The following is an 18365-nucleotide window of genomic DNA, read 5'->3' as shown; positions in this document are numbered from 1 at the left end:
ATCTATCTGTTGCTACTGCCAGCAAGTTTCAGGTTGTTTAAAGCGAAGAAAACTGCATACAGTATATTTCATGGGATTGTGTTTGTGATGCATATATTTTCAAGGAGGGAGCATATGCCAAGGTGTTCAAATTTATCTATTAACCTCCTGCAGCAAAACCTCGTGCAAATAACAAACCCTGATGATCTGGTATTTCTCTCAGGGTGCAGTGGGGCAAAGTAATTTTGAGTGTCTCCACAGCACATTTCCAATGAAGTCACTGTACTTGTATAGGTCAATACATTATTATGCAAAGATGCAAGCACGGCTTCTGGAGGATAAAAGTCCCATCAGCCAAGAATTGGTCCTGACGAGCCCATTGTCAGGTGGTATAGCCTAGAGGGCTTTCCCCTCCTAGCTAGCTCATGGGGTGCTGGAGCCCCTGACCCATGCTGTATATATGGCATGCAGTAGACAAAAACAGCATAGACTTGCTCTTACTAGCCTTCAGGAGGACCTGCCTATCAGCAATTCATAAGCGCCTCTTACCCACTAAAAATGCAAACACCTCTGTCATTCTGTGCAGCTGTTCCTCCACTTGGTAAGTTCAAACTTCTCCACAGTGGGCTTTCTTACCGTTTTTACTTATAATGCATTCACTTTGCAGAACCTGATTATAGTAGGCCAGGCCATGCACTACAGATTTGCCAACATAACAAATCAGTGGAAAAAAACCCTGGTGCAAAGGTCTTCCACTTCAGTTTTGTTTGTGGACTTGTATATATGTGTCAGGAGGAAAACTCTAGGTAGTATAAGCCTCTACACCATGCTTCCTTTAAGAGGCTCTGCCAAAAAAAAAAAAAATATGCTAGTGTGAACTAAAATAGAAGGATTCTAATGTAACAAGCTAAACTCAGGGAATAGTATTTCCTTGAGAAATTTTAATTTAAATTAAGCTTATTGTTAACTCACAGAGTGTGTCTTAAATTTGGCTTTGCTTCTCATTTCTGATTCTGGCAGGGATTCTTTCTGAGTGCTTAGTAAATACACATCCTTAGAGTACTTGCCAGACTGTAACTGCTGTATCCATAATCAGATCTTGATACAGTAAGATTATGTGCAAGGAGATATGAATTAGTGTACTGTGTAGTTAGGACACAACAAAAATCTTTTAACTGAGTAATTCTGGCAAAATTGCCAAAAGTTTATATCTGAAAGATTGCTGTTTTCTTTGTACTTGACCCAAGAAAACTGTGATAAGTAGTATGGGCTACAGTCAGATTGCATAATATTGACTTTTTAATGGAGTTCCCTGTAGTCTGTAGTGGAAGCCAACAAAAATAAACAGCAGTAGATAGCCTGTCCATACTTGTTGGATAAACTCTGAGAGACCTCCTCTCTACCATTCGGTATTTTTTGGTAGTTCTGTTTCTTATCTGGATACCGGTGTATCAGTCATGTTTTGGGGTTTTTCAATCTTTTCTTACAATGAAAGTGCCTTTTTAAAGTGCAAGTGCTGTGACAAGTGTTGTTTTTATGACCCTTTGCAGACTGGATGCTAGTAGACATTTGAAAAATAGACAACATGAAACAAAAGCAGTGTGACTGCCTGTGCTCCAGCTGAATTTACTTGTGTAGTTTACCATACACTCTTTCCTTCCACAGGCATTTCCTATTCAAAACAGGAACAGGGACCACACCGCTGTTCAGTACTGCAACACCAGGGTACACAATGGCATCCGGCTCTGTTTATTCCCCTCCTACTCGGCCACTACCTAGGAACACTCTGTCCAGAAGTGCTTTTAAATTCAAGAAGTCTTCGAAGTACTGTAGCTGGAAATGTACTGCTCTCTGTGCTGTAGGGGTCTCAGTGCTGCTGGCAATACTGCTGTCCTACTTTATAGGTGAGTTCCTTTTTTTCATGATAACTGTCATCATAAATAGGGATGTCTGATGGACTGTAGATGTGCTGTCCCATCTCAACCTTCATTTATAACAGAATTTTTGGTAAAAGTAAAAACCACAACAATGACTTAATGAAAACGCCTAATTATTTTGAGATGATAGAAGATCTGAATACTTTGCAAGCACCCTGTGGCATGACAATGCATGAACTAATTTCAAAGAAGTATTCAAATTGCAATTAAGATACGTGGTGTCTAGTACTTACAAACATATATGCAAAATGCAGGCTATAAAGTCCTGTGACGTGAATATAGCTTCCAGCATATCCATGGTACTCTTCTCATTTTGCATGAAATGTAACTAATTGAGCATTTAGGAATTATAACTTATTTCATCATTATATACATGTATGTTTGTGTGTATAGCTAGTGCAAAAGTCTAATGTAGACTTTGATTGCAAGGTAGGGAAAATAAATGTCCAAAAGGACAACATGCAGAGGAGAAGAAGAGACTTCTTCCTCTCTCGTGGGGTGTTTGTTTTTAATTATTTACTGTTTTCTCTGTTTGTTAAATTTTGCCAACTTGAATTTTACATAGTTTCTTTTATTTCTTCTTCACTTTATTTAATTTCATAAATGCTTTTTCTAAATATCATATAATTTGAGGTTTAGGCAGTTAGTGGGGGAATCACTTGCCCATGACAAAAACATTATCGACTTCAGTGTGGGAACAGAACAGACTTATCATGTACATGTGCATAACTTCTTCCATGGCTTTGTCCAGATTACAGATTTTGTTACCTCTGAGTCCTTAAATGGTCTTCAAAGACTTTAAAAACACTGATTTGTTAATTAGAAGTTAAAATCAAAAATGAAAATTTAAGGGTCTGTTTTTTGTAAGGCATTGGTTGTGTTCCAATTCAGAGTCTTAAGAAGTCAAGAAAAGAAGAGGAAGGGGGGGAGTCAATCTCTCCTTCTCTCCCTCGTTTTAAAATCAGGTTAAATTAATAATAAAGCCTAGAAGGCCCTGTGATCCTTAAATCTTCATTGCCTTTGTTGAAACAGGCTTGCTACATTTCAATCCAAGGCAGAGCATAAGCTGTATAAAGCCTTTGAAGTAGTTCTTACTGGGCTGAAGCTCCTGTGAACAATGCAAGGAAGTGGGTTGCTGGGTAGCTGGAGAAATTCATCTCTGCACTGGCTAAGCAGAACCCCCAGAGCACCCTTTTCACCTCAGCTGTGAGCCCCAAAGAGCAAAATGCATGTGTACAAATGTAGGGCTTGCCACTGCTGCTCAGTCCATTGCATGCCTTGGATTTTTTTTATGCAAATGTGCACAGCAGTATGAAGGTATAGTGTAGAGTTAAGCTTTGACACTGCATCTTTTTTAAAGTGGGATTCAAATAATCCCACTTATAAAATACAGTAATTGTGCTCAGTCTTCATAATATTGCCTCTTAAATCACTACAACCAAACATCTACTACTAAAAAAAATACATAAATATGAAAGAAGGAATTCAATATGAAGTATCGCTGTCAAGAACTGGGAAGAATAGCCATACAGATAGTAAAATATTGAAGACCTGATTGTGAACTGAGCTCTACACTTTGCTAGCCCGAATGAGCGAGACTACTTATGAATTTGAGGGGCACAAGAAGATAGCTGTACTGGATTATTTCTCCCGCAGGCACATTAAGAAATATAAGCATGTCTAATGTGCCTCTATTCCTGTGTTCAAGAAAAAGAACCAGGCTTTCCAGTGAGTGAGAGCTTTCAGCTCCACATATCATTTATTCACATACTCTGTAAAAAAAGAAAAAAAAAAAAAAGACAAATATAGCTGTACATTTCATGGGCACATGCCAGCTCACGTACTTGCTGAAATAAACAATGCACAAGGGCCTTCCTCTGCCCGTAGTCAATAGGGAGCTCTTTGCCTACTGGTGATATTACACATATTTCAGCTAGCTCAGCAATCTAAATGTAAAATCCAGCACTCAGGGATGCTCTCTAGAGAACTTGGGGTCCATAAAACCATGAATGGATTACACTCATTCATATATGTGGTTTTCCCATCTCTGCAGACATAATATCAGAAATACTCTCCATTTAATAGGCCATCTAAGTATAAATTGGTGGAAATCATTTATGTAAGATGGAAATAGTCCTTCGTCTTGGTTAAATATTTCATAGTGTAGGTATGAAAGAGGAATTGAAAGAGGAGGAAATTGATAATAAAATAAAACATTAGGAAGGGCTGTGGTATCGTGTGACCTCTAGCACTGTGTGACATGCCTCTAACACAGTGATCTGGCTTGTCTGCTGAGGCCTACAGCAGCTGAGGTGGCATGTCGCATCTGTGAAGCCAGTTTGAGACATGTTTTTGACTTCACAGGGAGACATTGCCACAAGCATTAAAACACTACAGCCGTTGCTGTAAAATATGCCAGTGCATATTGATAAGGAGCACGGTATGCCCCATGTCCACTGCGTGACTGTGGCAGCTGCAGGTCGAAGGCCTAACTGGATCGCTCAAACAGGGACCAGTGATGTAACTGGGCCCTTCTTGGAAAGGGCAATGATCAACATGTCATGCCCACGCTTCCTTTAGTTGCAGTGGATATGGGGTAAAGAAAGTGACTACGGATCCCTTTGCTTAGACAACATAAGGCAGAAGAGGCAGTTTGCTAGACTTCATGTCTGCCTTTGCAGAACTGCGCAGTCAATTAGCCCCGCCAGTGGAGGGGAGCTACACCGAGTCCTGTCTGTCTTGCACTTCTTCCATCACTGTGACAGGAAAGACTCCTACATTTACAAAGTCTACAAAGAGAAGGTGAGAGTAGCAGATGTCAGCTCAGAAAGGGACCGCAGCAAGCGCTACGCTGTAAGGCCACTTAATGCAGTCTTGGAGGTCACAAGGAGTTGAAAACATTATTTTTGTCTAAAGAAAGGAAAGTCTCACTGCCAGCCTCCCTGCATACTCTTGACTTTTGAGCACTGGTGGTCTCTCAGCCATTTAAAATATTCAGAATGTTGAAACTTACCATTCCTGTCAATGAGACCTGCTAATTTTTAGAGAAAATAAATGTGAGTTGTGGAAAATGTTTATCTTCTTATTAAAGGGTTCATCTACTGTTAAACTATTGAGAAACAATGAGTTAAGCAAGAGAAACATGCAAGTAAGAAGTGCTTAACCAAGACATAGTACAGCATATATAGGAGAGTGGAGTTAAAAACCAGCTCCAGTTTAAAGTAAAGGATTCAACGAACATCTTCCTGAAATAGAGTATTATAAAGAAAGAGAATAAAGAATATAAACTGCTTAGTTTGGGGATTGAGATTACACTGGAATTTCTTTAAGCTGCTCATTTGGCTAACTGCTATTCATAATCAGATTTGCAACCAAGGAAGATGACTTTTTTTTTTTACAGCATGAACATTTTTTAGAAAACTTCAGAAATAACTCTTTTCTATTTCCCTGTTTGGAAGACTAGCAAGAACAGTCTTAAATTTAAGTCATGAAAGAGTAAGAAATATGACATTGCCTTAGCTTGACCTCTCTTTATATACACATGAATATTTTACCCAAACTTTGTACAGGCAGTCTGTGTGAGCCAGAAATAGAGTCCAACTTTACAACATGCAAGACAAAACAGAACTTTATCCTTTTTCTCCCTGTGACTTACCATCTCATTCAGCATCCATCTTTTGCAGTGAATGAATGCATGAAAAGTTTGGTAGAGCAAATGCTTAAGTGAAACATCAGAGTTGTGTATGTAATGACCAGTATGTACCTGCCAATTCTAGCTTTTGGATCTTCTATCCACTCTCTTTGTTACTAAAGGGAGCAGTTTGTTGTTCTTGGATGTGTGTTCTTTTAACTGAAGAGTCCCCTGTTCAGTTACAGAGAACTGTATCAGTTGTTTTCAGTATGTTGTTGCATAGCATAGGTTCTGACCAGCTACATTAAAGGAATAATTGGTACAGTACTAATTACTTTTTCGTTAGTGCAGATTCACAGTAGATGAAATTAATGAGAATTTGGGATATCAGTGCCCCTCTTTCTAGCCAGGGAATTGCTTTGGCAACAGGTTTTCCATTGCCAGTGGCATTGTCTTGACATTAGCTAAGTTGATACAAGAGGTTAGTGCCATTTTCACTTGCATGGGGACCCAACAGGCAAGTGGTTTTCCTCAGTCAGTGCTGGAATTACACAGTGCCAGATTCAATCAACGGAGTTTAGAGAGTTGTACACTAAATGATCCCATGCATCTGTCATTAATGTTGTCCTATGGCTACTAAATAGGTTTCTATTAACATAAAATATTACTTCAATACGTGGTGAGAGACCTGACCTGTTCAGTCCACATCTGCTGTTCTGACTTCTTAACAGCAGTCTGTTTGTATCTTACGAGCATTTTGTGTTCTGTGTATTTCAGAATTGATTGCTGTGCTAGCATTACCTCTGCAGCCAGTGGTCAGGAGAAGAATGTATGGCAGCTAGTTATTCTCGGTGATAAAGATTTAAATATCAGTGGTAACTTAAGGACATCTCTTTAAAAAAATTGAACTTTATTTAATTGAAATGGCCACAGGACTACTTTTATCACTCCTGTTCCCCATGAGCAGTTAAGTAAATCCATTTTGGACAGAAAAGAAAGCTAACTTCTAGATTTAACAACTGAAACATCTTTTGGGACAACATATATTGTAGTTTATATTTCATGCTATGAGAACCAGTAGAAAAGTCACTGTTCTGCTGTGATTCAGGGATGACCACACAGTCATAATCCAAAGTGGAAATGAAATATGAACAAAAAAGAGATACCAGACTAGAAAGCCATGTTTGATAATCACTGATAATACATTCTTTCTACATTTATATAAAAATAGACATTGTGCTTATTCTGTTATATTGTACATTCAGGTTTTTTTTTCTCAGTCTGAAAGTTGTTATTGCTTTATCATCATCTGAAGATATGCAAGCTGAAAATTTATCCACTAATAAATTTCTAATAATTAACTTCCATCAACAACTATCTTCAGAGTCTGAGAGAAGAACTTGTTGAGAGTAAGAACAGAGCAACTTAATGGAAGAGTTTTTACGGTAGAGGTAGGTGGACAGAAAAGATAGCAAACAAGTTTTGTCATTAGAGGAGAGTGTCACAGAAAGATTCAGGGTATAAAAATTACAGCTGACGGCCAATTAACTTCCTTGCAGGCAAGTTTTAAGTAATCCTGAAAAATTTAGAAAATTGTCTGTTTCTGCAGACTGAGGTTAACTTTCCATCTCTCCAGTGCTGTTCCCAAGTTTGTTGTCTGTGGTTCACCCGCGTTACTGAAGATTTAGTGTGACAGCTGCTGGCATTCACATCTACTCACAGATTGCAGAGGACCAGATGCCTTTCCTGTTGGGCTCAGTGGCAGAAGTCATAGTAGCGCAGAAGCACCCTCCTTAGAATTAATGGACAGTTAGTCATGACGGTTACAGAACTGGATTTTCGTGATTAAAACGATGACTAAATATACCTGTAGTCAAAAGGAATCTATCTTACTTTATCAGTAAAGAACAACATAATACGTCTTTTTGATTGCAATGCCAAGTTAACATTATGCTGCTGTTCGTAAAGCTCAATTACTGCCAGGAATGACGAAAACAACTTAATTAATAATGCCATTTAAATAGAATTTTTATTACGATACCCAGCATAGGTATTGTAATTAACAGGCATGAGGGAGAATATAGTTACGTTGCCATTAATCAGCTTTACTTTCATTATGTGTTTATAGAAACTCTTTTTCTCTTTGACCTGCATTTAATTTTGAGTATTGTAATGCTATTGTCACTGAGAGCTTTATCAAGAACTATTGTATTTCCAGCAGGGTGCCTGCATTCTCTGCCCACTCTGCTACCTAGGTTGTGCTTGGACCTTGGTTATGAGTAATGCTTCACTGAGGTGTGTGGGTTGGAAATATGTTCCCTGTCTGCAGCAATGTGGCAGATTTTCACAGTTAGCCAGGTTTATGCTCCTACTGCATTTCTCATTGCATCAAATCAGAGATGCTGAGGAAGACTAATACCTGTGTATATCACTGATTCTAAAAGGGTCTCTTCCAACCTAGAAATTCTGTGATTCTGTGTGAAGGTACTTTTGGAAGGAAGGTACATAGCTCCTTGCCTAAGTCACAGACAACAACTCATCTGAACAGTCCTTCAGGCTTTTAAGGAAGGCTTTGGGTGTCTCTTGTGCTTTTGGAGGCAGCAGCAGTGCTCCATGTGAGGCTTTTCTTTCCAAGCTAGAGATTTCCAGTATCACTTCCATCTTGAATTGTCTGACTCTCAAATTAAAAAGCTGCAAAGCTGTGGATTAAGTACGTAGCAGTGTTTTCCTTCTGTCCAGAATGGATGTTTACCTTTCTCTCTCAGCTCCAAATGTCACAGGCAGCAATTGCACTGGTGACAATGCCACGTGGGGGCTGTAAGGCCCAGCTTCCCCATTGAGTGTGGCTCTGCTGTGTGCTGGTCAAAATCTGTGGGCCTGCTGTTTTACAAAGTTGTGCTGGATGTTGTTCTGGAAGGACAGAGTAGTAGATATCCCATAGAAATATAAGGCAGGACCAAAGGGTGTGTGTAGCCTCTGCTGCTGGACCTGTAGTGGGGGGTTATATACGCATATACCTGGTGAACACACAGTTACAGAGCAGGTAGAAACCACCTCCTGAAATTGCTGAAGGATTTTGGTATCCTGAACGGACCTTAGGAAAGTCTCTTATGTCTGAAATACCAATCTCCAAGTTGCATTTCAGTACTTTATAATCTTCAAAAACAGTACTATAAAAGCCAGATAATTAGTGTTTGTAGGCCATACTTCAGTAATATCAGGGCAATCAACTCCTTTCACTCACTTCTGACCTGTTCTTTATAAATGACATTCTTCAGATATGCACGACTGTCCATACTATTCTGATGCTTTATCGTAAAGCTTAATATTAGTGCTAGTAATTCCATGATTTTCTGCATTGCAGTGATGTTCAGCTTTATCTAATATGAAATAATTTTTCCCTTGGTATCTCATAGCCATGGCTTTTAGATTCTGCACAATGTTCATACAAATACAAAGAGCAGGCATTGCTGATGAGCTAGCTATGCCTCCTTAGTGTGGAAATATTTATAAACAATAAAGTAGTTTCTTATGTTTGCCACATTCTTTCAAACCTGGGAGACAAAGAATGACTAGTCAGAAAATGAATAAGTTATGCTTCACCACCTTGTCAGGGGTGATCAGGCTGAAAATGCTTGTAACATCTTTCATTGAAATTGCACTAAAACTAAATGTGTTGAACATCTATGTGTTAAAGCATGAACATTAAATGTACTTTTTTGTTTCTAGTAAGAATTCCATTATGGATAATGCCTTTAGTTGATGCTTTTTAAGCAAAGATTTTGCCACTGTGTTTCAGGCTAAGTGCAAAGCATAATATAATATTTACTGTTTCAGGAGTGCACAGTATTAATATTTGATTGGTGTTGTGGATGTCACATGCTGTTATTGTTAGTGACACTGAAAGTAAAACACTTACTGAGAAAGATAATCCTCACACAGAAGGATGTAGGAACATGTAATTGGCAGTCAGGAGGTTAAAAGAGACTTTACAAGATTTTGAGGGATTAAAAGTTAATCTGGCAAGGAGAATACCCACCTCTGCTCCCAAAAAGGCTTGTGTTTTAATTATGATTTGTCACAAGGTTTTTGGCAATAGGCCTGTCACTCTTCCACTTTTGCCCAGTGGAGCGAATTGAAACTCAGTAATCCTGGCAACATAAGGTGTAGTGATAAACCGAAAGGTGACATGATGTCATTGTCCGTAGGGCCCACATTGTGTTATTTTGCTGTCGTGCTGTAGTGCAGTATGGTGCTTTTTCAAAATCTGGATGGTGTTTCCAAGAATACTGAAATGTCTCACAAGCACATCATTGTGGAGATGGGGGCCCTTCTGCACTCCTCCTATAGTCTTCTGGCAGACCCACAAACAGTAGCATTTTTTCAGTCTAATTATGAGTATTTCAGAAATGTGGTTAAATTATACTAGCTACTCTTTTGGATAAACAGGCTTAGAGCAGTTCAGAGATGTAATTCCTGTTTTATCAATGGTGGTGAACGTGTGCTATATTTTAATAGTATGTGAGCATATGTAGTACTTCAAATTTATGCTTATGTTTAAGACATTTTTCAAAGCAGAGATGAAATTACTTGGATGATTTAAGTTGTTTGTGGACATAAGATTACAGACCTCTTTTCTTTCCTGGTAGTTCCCATTAATTTATGATTTGTATTAGTGAAGAAAAAAGCCAGCCCTTAGAGATGTGCTATCCACTGTGATATCAGAATTAATAATACCTGTGTTAAAGTTGTAGTTTCCTGTATAAATTATAAAATTTCTGTAAATTGCTTCTCTTCTATAAATTGCAATCCTTTCTTGCATTTTTTCTGTGAGGAAAACTGCTTGTTCTGTTTTGAATGCTTTAAAAAAAAATCATGCTGGTAAAATGCCTGATTTAGATGAGATTTTTTGTAAACCTCTCCATACACAAGCACTTTAGAATAAAAGGTCAAGTACATATGTCCAAACTTGCTGCGAGCAATCTCCTTTGATGTTACATTTATGACTGGGATGGCAAGTACACACGGCTTTTACACAGGTGTAATTCCCCCACTGCAGTGATTAATTATGGATGCAATAGAGGCGGCCTCTGAAGTAGGCAGGAACCTTTAAATATGAGATTCTTCATTTTCACATGGATGCCATTTCAGAAGACTTCACTCACAAAAACACAACAAAACCAAAAGAAGGTCTTCTCTTAGCAATCACCACCTATAACAACATCTGTAATTTTACAATTCAAGAAAAGGAAAAGTGTTCAGATTATGTGGATGTGTGCATTTGAAATGCTCAATTTCCCTCAATAATAAAACCAAGCAAACAACCAAGAAAGAAGGTTTTTGCCAAAACATGATGAAACAGAATTACACAAAATCATCTCTTCTAATATCTCTACAGGAGGAATATGGGGCGGGCAGTGGGGGGGTTGGTTAGGTATGATGGATGAATTGGGAAATTCATCCATGGGAAAGATAATTCAGCCATTGGGAAAGATAATTAGCTCCATGAGCCTTTAAGGCAAGAAACAGATATGTTTCCGATGTTTTTAATGAAAAATATTTCTGATTTTACATTATTATGGTACAGGAAGACCGTTATTATTATTTAATTAAAACTTAATTTGAAATTGCAAAAACAAGAGCCAGATGCATATTGTTAACACCCTTTGCCAACCAGTCGTGTATTTGAGTTTCAAAAGGTGTGTAACACAATAACTTGCTATGATACATTTATCTTCACTTGTGAAAGCTTCAAACTCATCTGCTGTTCATCTTCTCTTTCATCTTTGAAATGCCAAGTTTCACAGCAGCTTTTATTGAAGCATTTTTTGTTAGGCAGTGGATCTGCATTTGACTCCAAAACTTTTCACATTGACAAGTAATAGCTCTTCAGATTTTCAACTTATTTTTCAGGTTTTCAGTCTCCAGCAGCTTCTTTCTGTGTTTCTTGTCTATTAGTAATCTCAAGAAGAGGTAATGATGTGCAGGTATCCACAAGTTTGAAAATGAGAAATTGAATCCTTCTTGTTATTTCAATTCACCTGGAGCCAAGACTAGATAATTTTAAAACACATCCTTATCGCTGATCCAGTATATTTTCATACGGTAGCAAGAGTAGTCAGTGCTCTTGATCAATCTTAGTGCTGCTCCAGAGCTAAGACTGCCTGTTCTTAATATCACCTGTGAGGTTTTATAGTTCATTGCCTTAGCAGATTTTATTTGGTGGGGGCTGGGGGAATGTTTAATGTGAAACTAATTCTAACTTGTTTTTTCCCAGGGTTTACATAACTATTAAAAAAAAAAGTGCAAAGTGGCTTACAAGCCACAATTCACTGGCCTTACAAACAATTAACAGTAGGGTTGTCTTTATGTCATAGGTTTCTTTCATAACTCATATAAGATAAATTAATTTTTCTGTTTTCTTTTTATTAGTAGTATTTTTCATGTGCTAAGAGTGCATCTTTGCTCACAGGAATAGTTTCATAAAAGCCATGTCTCACTTCAGTGAAGCCTCCAGAGGAACTATAGTCATGGTGTGTTATTGCAATCCACATAAAACACATTAATGACAATAAAATAAAGCATGCTCCATCTAGTAGCCAGTCCCTCCTGTGCCCTTACTCCTTTCTCTGGCCCAGAGACAGTGCTACTTACCCAGTCGTGATTCCTGGTGGTATAGTGAGGAGCTATATTTCTTATATATATTGCCACAAGGAACCGAGCTTAAACCTGAGGGTGATGGACAGGTTTCAGTAGGAGCATGATTGAAATTCCTGAACTGACTTAAATCTTGAAACTTTTTTGAACCAAGGATTTGCACAAGTTTGTTAGCATGTACAAATAGATAGCTAATAGCTTACAAGTTTATAGTGGATGTGTTTTGTAAAAAGATCTCTTCAGTGCTAAACTCAGTGTGTTCGTTTTGTGTGTGTTTTTGGTTTTGTGGTTTTGTTTTTTTTTAATATGAAATGAAGTGGAAATTGCATGGTTGCAAATTAATCTGCATGTAGTGTTTGGTTTATGCAGCTACACAGTTGTACAGTTCCGATAGGTGAGTGATACTTATCTAGCATAGATGTAAGTCACTTTAAAGGAATTGTTGTAAAGAGGTTACAGGTTATTTTGTTGTGGCTTCAATCACCTACCTTTGATCTATAAGTGGACAGCTGTAATTGTGATATCATGAAGCCTAACAACAGCAAAGGATGAGAAAACCTATATGTTGACTTGCACAATTGACTTGCATATGATCTCAGCGGGAAATTCTAAACAAAAGCTAATTTATGGAAAAATATGTATTTCTAATCACAGTTTAGCTCTGCGGGGTTCCAAATAACACACTACAATCTCTACATGCAGATGCTTTCATCTTACATTCCAAATTTGGTGACATTCCAAAAGTTCTTATCAAACCTTATTATCATCTTTTATTAAATCTTATTACATTTCTCCTTATTGCATGTTTGCTGTAATATTCTGTCATTCTTAATATGGAATAAAAAAGCTTTGATCTTTGTTAGACAGTCATGAGATGGAAATACGCAACACAAGTGTTTAACTCTATGCTATAAAATCCCAGCTTGGCGCGTCCTTTGAACATCCCAGTAATTGGCCTCTGTTTCTTTTTCCTTTGGTTCTTAAATCTTTTCATCAGACTGCACTTCTCTATGCCATCAACATGCAAATAGGTTATGCATGATCATATAGTGCCATTTCATTATTATTATTATTATATCCCTCGAGAGATTTGGTAGTGGAGGGTTTGGTAATAAATAAAGCTTTTGAACTATAAAAATGCTTGGACCCATTCATTGATTCTCTTGCCTAAGTAAGATGTTTCCATCGGATGTTGAGACATTACGTTGGTACTGCTTTTCTTAACACTGCTGTTTTATGAGGGCTGCCATCTAAAGGATGTCACCCTGAGCAAGAGTTGGAGCTATAGAAACAAAATAAAATAGATAAGAACAAACTGAGTTAAAGGAGGAAAAGGAAGGAGTTAAAGCCTGAGAAGGAAGAGAGTAAAGAAATGCCTGAAGGAATACAGAGAAGTAATTATCCTGCAGTCTTAACCCTGTCTTGAAAAGTGTAAATCAGGGGATTTTTTTTTTTTCCAAAATGCTTGACAAGGAAATCATTGATTATGACTTTATTAGATAGAAACCCCAAATTTATGGAATGTTTTTCATGCCCTTCTGTGAACTAAGAGAGACAAAACAGCCCTTGTCTCAAAGGAGTCAGCAATCTAATGTGCACTTCCCCATCAGTTCTGTACCTGTAATGACTTTCACCATCTTGTTAACTGTGAACAGCGTTATCTGGAAGAAAAAAAAATGTTCAGGAGAAGGCCCAGGATAATACTAACAGCTATTTAGGTAATACTGAAGACTATTACGTATCAGAGAATGTTGGATGATCATCAGAATAAATGGTAAATGTGAAACAAGCTGTAACAAATACACGCTATTTAAATAAGTGGCTACTGAATAATGATCTTTGTCTCTCTTGTAAGAAATCTGGATTCTCCCTTAAGCTTTGAATGTGCCTCACATAATGCTGTTGACAGAATTAGACCATTGTTATATAAAAGTCACTGGCTTGACAACTAAAACGAGACATCTAGACACACAAGTTTACAGAGGAATAAACATTCCACTTCTTGGTGAACATGGTAAAAATAGTTACACTGAGATCACTGCACATCTTTCTTAACATTTTGAATGCAACTGTACTTTAAAACAGCATCTTTGATTGGTGGTTGAGGAAACTAAGTTTATCCATAGCAGATACCTGGCACTTATTTGGTGCCATATTTCTTATAGACAATTTTTTGTGATGTGGTTTGCAAATATTTTATTAAAAGGTTCCGAGAAAAAAAAGAAGAATGGAGGGTATAAGTTGATTTTACTGTTTTCCCTGCAAAAAATTCAATGGACCCATTCAATAGTTAAGGATAAGAGGAAAGTGATCACAATTCTTCAGTTAATGTATTCATCTTGATAGGCATCACTAAGTTTTCTTATAACGTTGTACCAAATACTTTACATTCAGAATACAGGTTCAGAAACTTTAATGAATATGTGATGCTCCCATTGGCTAACCTTTTGAAGAGTCTTAAAATGCACTTTCAAGTTATTTTAAATTTAGAAATAACAGGCTTTTTGTTGATTTGAGAAAGACAGTAATAAATAAAGAACTTGTCTTTATAACTTGTAATTCACTTATTTAAAATTTTAATTTACTATTTTAATTGACTATTTGATCTGCAGCAACATCCAAGGCATCCTATTATCTTAGAAAAGAGGAAATGAATGCAAATCACTGACAGTTGATTTGCACATCTTCTGGTCCACTCCAGGTCCTTCAGAATAAAATAGATTCAGACTCTAATTATAGCTGCAAGAAAAATATATGGGAGATAATTTTAAAAACCACTTCAGTGTTCAAATATTTCATTTGAAAATGTATTGCCAACAGGGAGATGAACTAGAAGATAATCCTTCAACAAGATTGAGCAATAATTGCAATTTGCTTAGTTTAAATTATAATCTTTTTGCATTGCTTTAAATATAAATGATATTCACTTTTCCTTATGTGCAAGTGTGCATATATATTATTCTATTAATTCTAGGGAAGCAATTTAGTAAACCATAGTTTGAAAGCACTAGCACCCAGAAATCCACAGAAGTTACAGACCTGGAAGATATGTTCAATATCTTAGCAAGACGTTCATCTTCAAGTACAGCTTCATGAATAATAAGAGTTGATTAACATACCTTGTAAAATGCATGGCAGAGGCAAGGAGGGTCACCAACAATGCTTGGCTCCTTCCTCTTGCCAACTTTCCCCACAGTGTTAAGTATTTTATGTTTATAGAACATAGTCCACAGGTCTTATCTCCAGAGATCTTGGGGAGATGCTTGCTACTTTGAGATAGCTGATATTTTTTTTTTTCTACTGTCTAGTGTTAATTTTTCATCTGTTGTAAGAAGAGTTGGAGGAGTACTGGAAGTCTGTTTCCCAATTCAGGCAACTCTGTTTCTTTCTACTTAAAAGGATCTACCTGTCTGTGAAATTCCTGCTCCCCTGAAGTGCGCTGTCCCCTTCAGAATTCTTGCTCTGCAGAAGACAGATTTACCAAATGCATAATGTCACCTGTTGGGTTACTGGCACAACAAGCCAGTTCTTAGAGACTTCATGCTCAAACTCTCATTACCTATCCAGTTGCTGGAGGGCTACTTCAGTGAATAAAGACTCTGCTTATATGCATACAGTTTTGCTTATTCATCCTTACCACCTGCATGTTTAATACTTAACACTCGCACAGCTTATCGGGTGTTTGCTGTGCCCTTTGTTTTTCATGAGCCTGACTGTCAATCACAGTATGTTAAAAACAGATGTGGTTGATGCTGATGACTTATTAGAGACACCCTTGAATTTTGACCAGACCAATAGATAAGTTACTTTGTTTTTTTTTTACTGCATAGTATGTATACTCATATCTGTGTCCAGACTTTTTCTGTTTAGAGCTCTCCAGTACAAATGACAACTGCTGCAGCCCAGATACTGGAGGTGGCTGACACCTGTCTAATTTCTCTACCAACTAGCTGTCCCTATCCTCTTACTGTTTAAGCGTTCTTCTGTTACAATTCTCTTCTCTGCCTGTCATAACTTTGGCAGAAGAGGCCTTTGAGCCAGTGAGCAAGACAGGGAAGGGAAAGCACTGCCCAAGCTGAGGATTTGTCAACTCTCACCATTCTTCTCTCACACGGTTACACAGTTATCTATCTCTCCTACCATCTGCTAATAAAAACACTGATTTCTTTTTGGCTTACTGTAGAAAGTTTTGAAGACGGTTTTGAAGTGATAATACAGTGTATTTGCTCAAGAACAAGTTTGTTTTAAAGAGTGAAAGAAAGAATGAAATAAGTACAGCAATACTTGTTTGAGAAATGAGCATACAAGGTAAATAGGCTAGCAGCCTAAAATGAATGAAAGGGCCTGATAGAGCAGCTTCTTTTTCCTGAAGCAGATTATCGTAAAATGTTTTATAGAAGTGTAAACAAGTAATTTTTTTTCAAACATTTGCTATGAAATATATACTTCATTGCTTTTTTAATTATTAAGCGGAAATGAAGACTCTGTAGGCTGCTTTCAAACCAAAATAACTAGAATTTGATTATAGAGATTGAAAGGTAAGACCAACCAAGCTTGAAAAAGTAGTTTAAGGTGCTTTAGAAACCCTTCAGTGAACTGCATGGTGACAGATGGTAAGATTACTTGATACCATCAACAAAAATGCTGTTTTTTACAGGCTACTGTAGGTATAAATGCACTTCTTTAATCTGAGCTCTGAATCTTTTGAGTATCCCAGTCCATTTGGCATGTAGGCCATGTGCTGCTTTGAAGGCGTATAAAGGGAAGAAGAAAAACCAAATTGTTACTGTGGTTATTGCTCATATGTTTAAGGTTTGCTCTGGAGAATTCAGCTGTATCCACCACCACAGGCACTGTGTTCATGTAAAGATACACGCAGACCCCAGGGGCCTTTCTCCTAATGCCTCTCCTTCCCACCCTGCTGAAGGGAACATAGTCTTCACCATTTAAACTATCACTGTGCTCTAAAGGCTGACCGTAAAGCTGATAACCTGGCCAGTAGCAGTACAAATACCGCCGTAAGCAAGTTTGTCAGTCCTAAGGTAAGATACTGTCTCAACACCTGCAAGTAAAGAAGCCCTGTTGGTGGTAGCTAGAGATAACTTCACAGAATGGAGATGTGGACTGAACAGGCAGAAGAAGCAGAGGATATCATCGTCTATTTCTGTGCTTAAGAAGTCACCCTGATCCTCAATAGGGGCAGTCTTCCCTGTCTTGATACAAGTAAAAGGAGGTTTTTGCTAGGGTTTGTTGGCACGTGTGATTGTGACAACCCATGTTTTCACCCTTTCACTGAGGGTTCATCCCTTCTTGCAGCTGTGGGTTATTTGGACTAAATTGTTATGGTCCGTGACCACAACCATCACAAGCTGTGTGCCTCCTCGTTAGAGACATCTGCCATTCTCAGACAAGTCCTTGCTGCCATCAAAGATGTGCCAATACTGAAAGATGTTACAGTGTTAGTACCCTCACTGATTTGGCAGCCTAATTACAGGCTCAGAACTTGGTACTCTAGGAAGGATCTGCTGTGTTCACTGTCATTGTCCAACACCAAAAAAATGCCAAATTTAATGAGAATAAATCAGAACTGACAGCCAATATCTAATCCAAAATCAATAAACTGCTTTACATTAGATTTGCAACTAAGATAGCAGCTGGTAAATGAGAAATACATTCCTCCTTAATTTTGCTTCATATAACACATTCTTTATTGAAAGAAGTGGATTTACTATTTCTCTGAATATAACAGAAAAAAAAAATCTTCAGAAATAGTGGAGAATGGATTGAACTCTTACATCCGCCTCCCAAAGATGCAAGAAAGTCTTCATCCTTTTCTAGACTTGAGGAGACCAAATAAGGATGTACACCCCTGCAGGCTGCGTGCATCATTCCACCTCTGCAAATTCAGAACTGGTTCATTACATTTGACTTGAGAATCTTTGACTTCCCACTGAGCTGTGCTCTCAGTATAGAGTTACCAGTACCAGGTGCTGTTTATCAGTCATTTAGGCATCAGGAATTTTTAGAAGGTGCCTTCAGAAGCTATCCTTGTAACAATAAGAGCTTAAAGTTTACCATTGTTTAGATGGCTGCCTGAGAAGAGAACAATCTTAATGTAAAACAAGGAAGAGTAAACTATACACTGATAAAATAGTGCCAGA

At 37.8% G+C, this 18365-nt stretch overlaps 1 protein-coding gene across 3 annotated transcripts in view; it reads left to right on the top strand.

The window, feature by feature from the left end:
- Positions 1–18365, top strand: part of TENM3 (teneurin transmembrane protein 3) — a 417392-nt gene that overhangs the window by 300604 nt on the left and 98423 nt on the right. For all 3 annotated transcript variants that reach the window (XM_082759677.1, XM_082759679.1, XM_082759678.1), the window contains one exon: positions 1645–1883. In XM_082759677.1, the coding sequence (XP_082615803.1) occupies positions 1645–1883 (239 nt within the window). The remainder of the gene's footprint in view (positions 1–1644; positions 1884–18365) is intronic.

The sequence above is a fragment of the Aythya marila genome, assembly GCF_965140915.1.
Source record: "Aythya marila genome assembly, chromosome: 4".
NCBI classification, from domain to species: Eukaryota; Metazoa; Chordata; class Aves; order Anseriformes; family Anatidae; genus Aythya; species Aythya marila.
Note: the sequence above shows the minus strand (reverse complement) of the source record. Positions and strands in the feature narration are given on the sequence as shown.